A 13,231-nucleotide genomic window follows, 5' to 3' on the forward strand; every position below is an offset into this window, starting at 1 on the left:
TATGTGCACCCATGTTTGTAGCAGCATAACATGTAATAGTTACATCTTGGAAACAACCTAAGTGTCCATCAACTGAGAAATGGATAAAAAGTTGTGGTATTTTTATACAACGGAGTACTACTCAGCTATGAAGAACGATCACATTGAATACTTATAAATAAATGGGCACAGCTTGAGACAATATTCATAAGCGAATGAAATCCAACTCACATGTATAAATGCCAAATAATTTCCCTAGTATAAGAAATGATAAGAATATATAAAAGTATGTGATAATCATGCTTCCCCAATATATTGCTTTAAGCCTTATAAGGTTTTATTCATTAATTGGAATGATTTTATTCTGGGCTGTTTGATTTTATTATCTGTGATGGTATTAGCTGCTGTTTTGAAGGAAACAAGACATCATAATAGCTAGTGCTGATTTAATATCATCTTGTTTTGAAGTCCCATCAGGCTTTTGTTCTTCTGTCTCCATGGGTCTTAACATGTATATTATTCGATTTTATTATGTGTGATAGTACAAAAAAACTTTTATAGACAAATAAGTAACATAGAAACCATTGTTCATTTTCTTTTAGTTGGCTCTAAATACCCTGTGATACTGTCATTCTCTTGAATGGTTTTACATTGTCTTGATACGTTTGATGCTGCAGTGTATGAAGTTATACTCAAATATTCCAAGGAAAGAGACACCATGGTAACTACTGTTATTTCAGGATATCTTGTGTTGATACACTATGTTGCTTAAGTTGTTATGTTCTGACCTGAGCTGTTGTGTTGTTATTTCCTCTTTTATCTCAATCTCCTTTTTTATTTTTTATTTATTTCTATTTTTATTTCTTTAGTTAAGAGAAAAATGAATTTAAAAGTAGCAGGATATATTATAGTAACCACTTTGACATATTATTAAAATGATTTGAAGCCCTGTATTGCTCTCACCATGTTGTTTTGACTGATTTTACTCTATTCTGTTTTGCTTGATAGTATCAAGTTTGAGGGTATAGGCAACTACTTTGAAGACAATAAGATACACTATGATGGAATTTGGTTTGACTGTTATCTTCTTTTGAAGTCCAGGAATGTCTCCAATGTTGCGATTTTATTGTTTCTGTTCTGTACCATTTTGTTCAATTTTATTATAACTGATGATGCAGGCAATTCTTTTTAAGATAGCAAAAGGCATTATGATGACCTTTGTTGATCACCTTGTATTCCGTTTTTACATCATGTACTATGTCCATCATTTTGATTTGAATGACGCTGTTTTGTTATGTCACATTTGGTTTTATTCTTTTCAAAAACAATAATAAGAACTGTGGGAGTAATGAAATTCAAAATGTGTAATTGCTATTGTAAAAAGCAGAGGAAAAGAAAGAGCCCTCAAGGATATAACTGCATGTATATTTAAGTGTACAAGATAGATAACCATTTACTGAGCTTTTTTTATCATTGAATAGAACTCTTTGTAGTCTGTTTGTCCTCTTTGTATGCTTTAGTTTTGTAATTTGAACAACTATTTCTAAGATGACAATATGTAATCTATTAAGTAGTGATTTTTTATTTTTGAAATTCTATATTACTTGTACACTCTTTCTGTTTTTTTTCTTTTTCTCTTTAAATAAAATTTTAAAAAATGCAATATGATTTTCATTTTTTGATTTTTAACAATTAATGTAAATTTCTGTATTTGTTCATCTGTGTTGTTTTATAGCTTTTAATAAATAATGATATGTATACAGTGTATGACACGATGTCACGAGGGATGTACACATAATAAAAGAGTTACTGAGTAGGTTGCTACAAAATAATGACTGGTACTGTGCAGAAAACTAAAAGATCCATCACTTTGCATTATTACCGTACTTGCTTTTGTATGAAAAACAGCTGGAACTCAAAATTTAGTATCAAATTCAGGAAAATGTTGCTACCTACATTCTTCATATTATACATTAGTTATTTAGACTGCTTCAAACTTCATAGGTGCTACTTTAATTCCTTTAATCTGCCTCTTCCCACACTCCCCCTAAATAGCCACTAATTTGTTCTCTACTTTTGTCTTCTATCTATACATTTCAATTTTTAATAACTGATGTAAGTGATATGATGCAAAATTTAACTTTCAACTTTCTGTGTTTCACTTATTTCTCTTCGCATAATTATATACCTTACAACTTGTGTGCAACAATAAGCTATATGTTTCAACCAAGTTAATTTTCGATTACAGGGCTACTTGAATACTTCAAATATTTCAACTCTTGAGTTCTTTGATGTCGTATTAGTTTGATTTTTATTTTTATTAGTGTATTTTTCAAATACATGATGATCACATTCTATGACCATCCCAATGAAGCTAAGTAGAATTTGGCTTGGTTATTATTTAGTACTTGGATTATCTACATGCATACACTAACCATCTACTAAGAGCAACAATTATACTTTTACCCACAACAGAAAAAATTTCAACAACAATGATATGCAGCTAACTATCTAAGGGTTTACAAAAGTTAATGACTATACTGGTAAGATAGATAGGTGGTAAATGGAGAATTCAAGATGAGAGTTTGAAAACTTAAGGAATAAAGATGAGAAGGAGAAGAAAAAGGTGAGGAAAAAGATCCTACTAAGACTTTAAAAGATAAGAGAATTAGCTCAAAGCGTTCAAAAAGAACAAATAACTAAAAGAAGATAAAAGAAAAAAGGAGTGAACCTGAGGAAGTAAAGACCAGAATGTTAAAAGGAAAATGTTAGAAAGAAAAACAAGCAAAGAAAAAAAAGAGAAAGAAAAATTCCATACCCCCCCAAAAAAAAACCAGTAAAGAAGGGACAACAAAAATAATGAGTCCAAAAATGGGAAAAAGGTGCTTTGAGTGAATGGTTTCACTTCGTGACCCACAATTTTGGAATCCAGCAGGTCACATTTTTTTTCACCTACCTTTGTGCTCTTTTGGTTTGTAAGGTGCCCCTCCTCCAAATGCCTCTCTGTCCATTGACCTCAGGTTGTATCAACTGTCCAAGCCAAGGCATACACTTTCTAATCTTGGTAGGTAGAAGGCAATCAGACCATTGACCTGTGCTGGATAGTATCCAGCAAGGAGAGGTTAAAGAAACCGACTAGAGGTAAATGCAGTGTTTTCAGAGCCAGCCATTTCTGAACATAAGGTAAGCTGGCTTCTCAGCATGAACAGGAGGGTGCCCATGTCCTGTTCAGCCTGAGTTTCACCGTTTCAGGGATCGATGTTTAACGCATTCTCTATGGACAGCTATCTTCTGTGGCTGTTGCACTCAGGCACTGTGGGAGGCGGTGGCCCCGGGGACCCTGAAGTGAAGGTGTTTTGTCTTTTTTCAGAATCTCGCTCTTCATTTCTCAAACCCTTCCCTAAATGGGACTTGATCAAACACTCACTGGCAGCAGAAGCCTCTCCAGCAATGGCCTGCTATGCTGCTTTCAAAGTTCCCAAGCACTGTGGGCTCCTCCCTCCTCTGGCCGGTGCCACTGCCCGATGTGTGGCGTTTCTCCATGCAGGTGCAGGTCCTTGTAGCTTACTTTGTGTCTGTGAAAAAGAGTTATTTCTGAAACCAAGGCAAGCTTCCAGATTGCTTCAGTCTCTTCTCTACATTTTGAGTTATTTTTCCAAATTGTCTGTACCTTCTTCTTTTCCCCCTAGATCCTTCTTCATTCTCAGTAATCCATTTGTTTATTTCTCTTGATTGACTTGTTTTCTGGGCTCATCATTCTGAGTCTCAGAGACGCTGTATTTCACTGTTCATTGCTACACTGCTCTTTTGATTCCTCATCTATGTGGATTTTTACGTTATGTTTTCCAACGTGCTTAAAATATATTTTGTATTTAGAGTCTGCTAGTCACTTTAATAAAAGTATGCAACTGAAAATATATTCGAAGTACTGATACCTCCTTTTGCTTGTATATCTATCTAAACTTCTTACACATCTTTCTATATTTAGGCCTTATTCTTCCATGCTTGTAAGGTGTCCCCTGCTCTTGTCAATCTGTCAAAACCCACTTAACTGCAAATTTAATTCAACTTAAATATCACCCTGGAAAGCACTTTAATCCTCTTTCTTGCTTGCTGTGATTTCTATTTTTAATCATCCCTTGACCAATCGCATTTCTGTATCTTTCAGTCTTTAAATAATAAAAAGTCCTGTAATGAGAAGTTTGACTGACAATGCAGAGCACAGCAGCTTCACTGAACAAGAAGGGAGGTGGCGAAAGGAAATATAGTGCACACCACAGCAACTGGACTGATTCCCACTGTTTCGTCCAGCCAATGCCTCTGTCACCTCCAGGCCACCAGCAAGACCTGTTGCTGTGGGCCTGGGAGTGAATTGGTACCCACTGGCTGCCCCACTCCTGCCCCTGCCACTGCTGAAGACCTGGAGGTGTGGTGACACAAAGTGTGCACCATTGCCACAGCTGCTCTGCTCCAGCCACTTCCACCTGGAAGGGAGATGTCACAAAGTAATATGGTACAGGCCACAGCACTTGAATGATATGGAGGGGAGGGGCCAGCATATGTTGTCCCTGTCTGAAACTCACTAGCACTAAGGAGAGAGAAGGGTCAGCTAGCCAGTGCACTTCAGAAGATAAGTGTTCAAAGGCTAGAGGATGACAAAAGGATCTATAACTTGAGAATAAAGTATATGAAGGAAGAAGCTGGGGTACAAACAAAGTAACTACACAGGTTATTCACAGAAAAATTAAGGAAAACTTCACAAACATAGGAAAGGGAAATGATATGCTGATATATGAGACATACAGAAGTCCAGCCACCTATAGCCAAAAGAGAGTTGTACCCAGGCATATAATAATCGTGATCCCAGAAATTCAATATAAGAACAGCATATTAATAGCTGTTAGAGACAAGAAACAGATAATCTATAAAGGAAGGCCCATCAGAATAATGGTAGACTTCTCTACACAAACCATCAAGTCAAGAAGAGCCTGGAGTGAAATATTCCAAGCACTGAAAGAAAATAACCTCCCTCCCACATTGATATCCCTGATAAACTGTCGCTAGAAATTAATGAACAAATAAGATGCTACCAAGACGAAGAGGAACTTAGGAAATTTGCAACCAATCCAACACTACAGAGAATACTGCAGGGCATTCTAGAGAGAGAGAAAAGTATTAGGATTCCAAGAAGAGTGGCAGAGAAGCTTCAATGAATGGAGCAGAAAACAGAATGAAGAAAATGAGCAGACAACTGCTGGCAAAAAAAGAGCAAACAGAAATGAGGCAGTAAAGATTGTATTCAAAACTGAAATGATTGATAGTATCAAGTCTGAGAGTATAGGCAACTACAGTGAAGATGACAAGACTCTCTGATACACATTCTGGTTTGATAACGGCAAGTTTTTGAAGTTTTATACTATATGCAAAGTTGTATTTTTATTAGTACTGTTATGTACTGATACATTCAATTATCCTATGTCTGATGATATAGCCAATATATATTGGACATAACAAGAGACAACACAGGAACCATGGTAGATCTCTTTGTATAGTGTTCTTTTACATTTAGTTCTTTTCATGTGTTTATAGGAATATGTTTTCTTTTGCCTTGCTTTGTTTTGTTTCTCCCTCTAATAATATAGAAAGGATAGAAATACATGTTAAGATTCATGTGTGTGCAAGTCTATAAACAGTATATGAGAACTGATTTTATGACACATGATGAAATCAACAGATGTTTTGAAGAAAGAGAGCCACTAAAATACCCAGTGCTGATACTGGAGTGTCATAATGTGAAACCCATCAATAGTATTAATCTTTGTTCAAAGTGGTATTAGCCTGCTTGTGTTTATTCAATCTCAACATAATTGAAGACATAAATAGCTGCATGTATGTTTAAGAGTATAGAATTGATAACCACATTTCCAAGTTTTTGTTGGATATTTGAACAGAACTGGGTGCAATCTCAGCCTTTGAATCCCTACTTTATACGCTCCACTTTAGTAACTTGAATAACTATTTGTAATAAGATAATCTGTAATCATCAACTAGTGATTTCTTACTGTTTTTTTCTTTGAAATCATGTGTTATTTCTACGTGGATTCTGTTTTGTTTAGTCTTTCTTTAAATTAAATTAAAGAGAAAAGACACTACAGTACCCAGTGCTGATCACAGAGTGTCATGATGTGAAATCCAGTAATACTATTATTGTTTGTTCAGAATGATTTTAACCTGCTTTAGTTTGTTTAATCTAAACATAAAAGAAGATATGCATAACTGCATGTATGTTTAAATGTATATGATTGACAACCGTGTTACTAAGGTTTGCTGGACTGTTGAACAGATCTTTTTTAAGTCTCCCTGAATATCCACTTAACATGTTCCACTCTTGTACCTTGAACAACTATTTGTAAAATGACAATATGTAAACAGCAACAAGTGATTTCTTACTGTTTAGGTTTTTCTCTGAACATATGTATTATTTCTACTTATTTTGTTTTGCTTAGACTTTTTAAAAATAAAATTTAAAAAAAAATTCGTATAACAAGAGCACAAGTGTTCCTGAATGCTCCTTTATATCGTCACTTAATTCTGAAGTTCACCACTGTCCCATGATTCCTCTGGTCTGTGAGTTTCTGAAAGAGAGGGCTAAACAGTTATCACCCTGCTTCATTTGTGTTTCCCTGAGATTACCTGCCTGCTCCTTCATTTTATATAGCAAATATAGACACTATCATATCCATACCATAGTTGGCAACTTAATTGATCCTGAGGAAGGACAACTACTGTATTAAAATCAGGCCACTTGTCCACCAGAGCCTTTACCTTGAAGGGGTTCCCGTGGTTCATATGGAAGATGGTCCCATAAACCTGTCCCAATTCAACACAGTGGAAGAAGAAGCATAGAGCTCAAGGTCAATATTGTGCTTGTGTGACAAAGTTACTCACCCCTCTGAAAGTAGGCTGTGCAGTGCTTAGAGTGTTTATTCCAATCCTTAGGTTACATTTTATTATCCCCCAAATAAGCAGAGTTTTGATGAAATCATAAATGAAATAAATTATCAATTACTCATTCTTGCACCACTTATTCTTTTTCATTTTTTCATGCATACACACAGTTATACAAAATGATCTCACATATATTACTTTAACATCTATTATTGCCACATACACTATACTTGACCATATTTCCAGGTCATTAAACACTCATGTATGTAAGCATACTTCATAACTATGTAATACTTATTCTATATTTCAATTTTTACCTCTTTTCATTTTAAAGAGAATAAAATGAAAGAAAGCAAATCCAAACAGAACAGAACAAAGTAGAGCAGAGTGAAACAATGCAAATAATACAGGATTTCGAAAAAGACAGCAGGAAATCAACAGTGGCTATCATGTCACTTGTGTTCTTTTAAATAGTTGCCCATACCTTTACTCACAATATGTTCATACACATCAAAATAATATAAAAGCAATCAAAACATAACAAAGAAAGCCTCAAGGGCTTTCAAGACCAGACACTAGGAAATCAATAATGCCTACCATAAAGTCTCTCATTTTCTTCAAAATAGCTGCCATAACTTCATACATATTGGAATCAAATAATTGAAAACAGACTAAAAGCGATCAAAACCAAAAATAAAAGCATTGTTAACTTTCCAATAAAAATGATAAGAGGTCATCAATGGCTACCATTGTGTCTTGTTTTCTTCAGTGTAATTGTTCCCCCATCACACATATTCAAATCAATTTTTGTAAACTCTTTAGGTGAATTTCTAGGCCTACATAAGCATATACATGCGTATCTATCATTTCTCTATTAGAAACAAACAACAAATAAATATCTATATCTAAGAAACAAAAACAATAACATTGTAGGCTTTCAAATCAAAGTGCCAGGAATACAAATTTTGTTCTCTTTCATAGTATCTTTGGAAGTCTTTGAATTATCATATATAGGCATGCAAAATTGATCTAATCCTATGGATGTTATTTGTTATTTTCCAAGAACTAGCAGAATTAGTAGCACAATCATCTTAGTAATCTATATATATATATATATATATATATATATATATATATACAAATTTATATCTTATTTTGTTTCTCTTCCTTCTGTTTTCTTTTTTCCTGTCTGAATTATTTTTTCCTCTTTGACCAGCTTCTTACCATTTCACAATATTTATTGAAGATTTGGTGTCTTATTTATTCTTTCAGTTTCTTACGTTAGGGAAAAAATATGGTATGTACACATGTGAGTTTGATTTATTTCATTTATGAGTATTGTCTCATATCACATCCATTTATTTATAAAAGCCTCAGTGTGATCTTTCTTTATAGCTGAGAAGTACTCCATTGTATAAAACTACCAGGTCTTTTTTATCCACTCTTCAGTTAATGGGCAGTGGCGTTGTGTCCAAGATAGCCATTACAAATTGTGCACTATATATAGATGTAGGTATAGATATAGATATAGATATCGATATCGATATCGATATCGATATAGATAAAGATATAGGTAAAGATATAGATAGAGATAGATATAGATATAGATATAGATTTAGATATAGATATAGATGAGTGTGTGTGTGTGTGCACATATATATCACTGTGGCATAATGTTTTTTAATTTTTCTGGAAATATGCCCTGAAGTGGAGTAGTTGGGTCAAATGGGACCTCTAATCCTGGTCTTTTGAGGAACCTCCACACTGATTTCCACAGTGGTTGCACCAATCTGCACTCTCACCACCAGTGAAGAAGTGTTTCTTTTCCCCACAGACTCTCCAGTATTCCTACTTGGTGGTTTTCTTGATACTGGCTATTCTATTTGGAGTAAAATTGGATCTCACTGTGGTTTTAATTTGCATTTTTCTAATGACCAATGATATTGAACATTTCCTCATGTATTTATTTGCCATTTATATTTCTTCAGCTAACAAGTGTATATTCATCTCACATGCTCATTCTTGGACAGTGTCGTTGAATTTTGGGGGCTTGATGTTGTAAAATTCTTCATATGGTCTAGATAAAAGTGCTTTGTCTGAGGGACAGTTGACTAATACATAGGTTGTCTTTTCACTCAGTTGCACATTTCTTTTGTCATGCAAAAACTTATTAACAAGATGAGATCCCAGGTGTTGATTCTGGGAAGTAGAATGACATTTTGATATTTTCACAAAGTTTTTTCTTCCTATCCATGATCAAGGAAAGTTTTTCCATTTTCTAAGGTTCTCTTTAATTTATTTTTTCAGAGTACTGTGAATTTCACTGAATAAATGTTTTGCTTCCTTTGTTAAATTGATTCCTAGGTATTTTATTTTTTGAATGCTATTGTGAAGGTTCTGGTTTCTCTTGTTTCCCTCCCAGTGAGTTTGTTGGTGTACAAGAATGCTATTGATTTGTGAGTGTTGACTTTGTAACTAGGTATGTTACTGAATTTGGTTGTTATATGTAGAAGTCTTTTTTTTTTTTTTTTTTTTTTTTTTTGAGCTGGTGTCTCTCTATGCAGTTCAGGCTGCCCTTGAGTTCACTTTGTAGCCCCGGCTGGTCTCAAACTTGGAACGATACTCCCACCTCAGCTTCCTGAGTGCTGGGATTACAGGCATGAGCCAACATGCCCAGCTTATATGTAGAAATCTTTCAGTGGAGTTTTGGGGATCTTCTATATAGCATGTCATGTCATCTGCAAATAATGGTAGTTTAATTTCTTCCTTTCTTATCTTTAATTATTTTATTTCTCTTGTCTAATTGCAGTGGCTAAAAGTTCCAGAAAAATACTTAATAGGAATGGTGTTAGTGGACTGCCTTGTCTTGTTCCTGACTTCAGAGTGAAAGATTTTTTTTTGACCGTTTAATATGATGATGGTTGTTGGTCATAGGTGGCTTTTATCTGGTTCAGATAATGACACTCTACCAATTTTCCATAATGTTCTTATCATGAATTAGTATGGCACTTTATCAGAAGCTTTTTTTTTTTGCATCTATTGAGATGATCATGTAATCCTTATCTTTGGCTCTATTGATATGATGCATCATGCTATTTGATTTGCATCTGGTAAACCTTGCTTGAATTCCTGTGATGCAACCCACCTGATCATGGTATATAATCTTGTTGATCGCTTGCTGCATTCTACTTGCCAGGATTTGTACATCTATGTTCATAAGGCAAACTGGCCTGTAGTTCTCTTTTTTGTTTGTGTCTTTCTCTAGTTTTGCTTCCAGGAATGAGTTTGGAAGAAGTGCTTGCCTTTCAATTTCAGTGAATAGTATGAGAAGTGTTGGCATTAAGTCTTCCTTGAATTTCTTGTAGAAATCAGCTGTGAACCCATCAGGACTTCTGGGATTGTATTTATTGGTAAGGTTTTAATTACATTTTCAATTTCATAAACTAAAATTGGTTTATTAAACTGTTTTATATCTTCTTGCTCCAGCTTTGATAATTTATGTGTTAGTAGGCATTTGTCTATTTCTTCTATATTATCAAAATTATTAGCGTAAAAGTTTTTGAAGTAGGTATTGATGTTTTTCTGTACTTCCACAGGCTCTGTAGTGATTTGACCCGTTTTATTCCTTATGGTCTGAATTTGAGTTATTCTTTCCTTTTTAAAATGAGCTGGCCCAGAGGCTTACTGATTTTATTTATTCTTTAAAGCATTAACTCTTTAATTCATTGGTTGTTTGTGTTATTTTCCTAGTCTTTACTGTGTTGATTTCTGCTGCAATCTTTATAATTTCTGCCCTTCTTTTGGTGCTGTGCTTGGCTTGCTCTTCTGTTTCTAGATATTTGAGTTGTAGCATCACGTTGTTTATTTGTCTTTGTTCTGTTTTTCTGATGTGCCAGTTCACAGCAATAAATTTTCCTCTGAAGTCTGATTTCTTTGTGTCCCACAGGTTCTGGTAAGATGCATTTCTATTTTCATTTACTTGTGGAATATTGTTTAATTTCTTCTGAGGCCCATTGGTTGCTCAAGAGGGTGTTATTTAATTTCCAAGCATTTATGGAGTTCTTGTAGTTTCCTTTGTCATTAATTTCCATTTTAATAGCACTATGATCAGATAATATGTGTGCAATAATTGCAATTATTTTGCATTTACTTAAGCATGTTCTTGGGCTAGTGTATGTACTTTTTTAGAGAATATCCCATGTGCAGCTGAGAAGAATGAATATTCTGATGTTGGGTGGAATATTCTGTATACACATTCTAAGTCCATTTGTTCACAAGCTTGATTCAATTCTCTTATTTCTTTGCAGACTTTCTTTCTAGTTTATCTGTCTCTTGGTGTCAAAGGGGTTTAATTGCTTGTTTTATTTTTCATTTCTATTAGTATTTGTTTTACGTAGTGGGTGCTCCCATATTTAGTGCATATATATTTAGGATTGTTTTCACTTCCTTTTGAAGATTTCCCCTACCTCAATAGTGACCTTCTTTATCTCTTCTGATCACTCTTGGTTTGAAGTTCACATTGGCTATAAACCATACAGCTACCCCTGCTGTTCTTTTGGTTCTTGTTGCATGAAGTTCTGTTTTCCTTCCTTTGACTTTCAGTCTATATGCTTCCTTTTGGGTTAGATTCATTTCATGTATGTAGAATATAATTTGATGTTTTGTCTTGATCCATCCTGCCAGGCTGTTTCTTTAAGTGGATGAATTGACTCCATTTACATTAATGTTTATAACTGATATATATATTGACTCATTTTTGTCATTTTGTGTTTCTGCTGTTGGTTGTTTACCTTTCCCCTCTCTTTAGTATTTTTTAACTGTCTGCTGTGCTTAGTGGCTTTTATCTATTTGTATTCTTGGAATTGTAGTTGTTTTTATGTCTATCTAGAATATTGCTCAGTATTCTTTGCAGGGTTTGTTTGGTGGTCATGAAATTATTCAATTGCCCTTTGTCATGGAAATATTTTATTTCTCCATCAATATTGAAAGACAGTTTTTTCAGGGTACATCAGTCTGGGTGGGAAGTCATTTTCCTTCATGATTTGAAATAGTTCATACCATGCACTTCTTGACTTCATTGTTTGTGTTGAGAAAGTCTGCTGTGATTCTGATGGGATTTCCTTTATTGGCGATCTATCTTTTTTCTCTAACAGCTTTTAATATTTAGTTCAGATCTGGAATTTTTGGGATGTTGACTATTGCATATCTGGATGTAGATTTATTTTGGTTATGGCTATTTGGAGTTCTATATGCTTCATTTATCTGTGTGTTGGTTTCCTTTCCCACATTTCTGCTATTCTTTCTGGAAATAGCCTTTTGCTCTCATTTGTGTCATCACTTACTTTTTCAGTCACACCTATCAATCTTGTATTATTTTTCCTTACATCATCTGGTAAGTGTTGTATTGTTATTTCCTAGTACCTTGTTATTTTGAAATGACCTATTCTTTATTGTTCATTATCTGCAATCTTGTCTTTAAGGTCTGGAGACCACGTTCATTAATGTGGTTTTGCCAGCTTTTTTGGTATATTTTATTTCCTGAATTTCTTGAATCTGTTTCATGTATTCTATTGTTTTCTTATGGTGTTCAGGCAAGGTTTCCATTTTTTTTCAGTGCTCCTAGATTTTTTAACTAATCTTCTTTACATGTGTTCAACATTTCTTTCATTACATTTATCATTTCATCTTTTACCTGGTAGATTATTTCTGATCTGAGGTCCTCTATAGCTTCTTAGAGTTGGTTCTTTACTCCAGTTACTATCATTTCACAAGTTTCAAGTGTATGATCTACATTTTATAGTACGTTCATGTCTCCTAGGCTTGTCTGTGATGGGCAAAATGTTTGAGGTTGCATTGTGTTCTTTCATTATGTTATTTTCCTGTATTCTCCAGGTCCCTAATGGCACTTTGAAGCATGCTGGAGGGGTGTGCACACTGGGTGGATCTTCAGCATGCCCCAAATGGCTCACAGAATTACCCCACGTGCTTGAGGTCACTGGGTAGAGCCCTGTCATGTTCTGAGAGGTGTAGCAAGGTGAATGGTATGTGGAATATACTGGGAAGGGTTTTAGGTCATGCTACATGACACACAAAAGCTCGCCAGCTTCTTAGTTGACCTGTGTGTGGTGCCACCAGGTTCCAAGCATAGACTCACCACTGCACAGCTAGGTAGATATTGCTATGAACATCTTCAGCTCATAGGAAATAGCTCTGAGCTATCTGTAAGATGCCTGGTGAGGCCTAACCAGGACCCAGATGAAGACCCAAAGTTACTGCAGTGTTCAAGGATACTGGGCAGGGTCCT

At 34.8% G+C, this 13,231-nt stretch overlaps 1 protein-coding gene across 1 annotated transcript in view; it reads right to left on the bottom strand.

Annotated features, from left to right (window-relative positions):
* Positions 1-13,231, bottom strand: part of LOC134471115 (glycine N-phenylacetyltransferase-like) — a 33,555-nt gene that overhangs the window by 16,371 nt on the left and 3,953 nt on the right. The window contains exon 2 of the mRNA XM_063229086.1: positions 6,746-6,849. Within this exon, the coding sequence (XP_063085156.1) occupies positions 6,746-6,849 (104 nt within the window). The remainder of the gene's footprint in view (positions 1-6,745; positions 6,850-13,231) is intronic.

The sequence above is a fragment of the Cavia porcellus genome, unplaced genomic scaffold (genome assembly GCF_034190915.1).
Source record: "Cavia porcellus strain 051 isolate PalLab524CR breed Dunkin Hartley unplaced genomic scaffold, mCavPor4.1 scaffold_17, whole genome shotgun sequence".
NCBI classification, from domain to species: domain Eukaryota; kingdom Metazoa; phylum Chordata; class Mammalia; order Rodentia; family Caviidae; genus Cavia; species Cavia porcellus.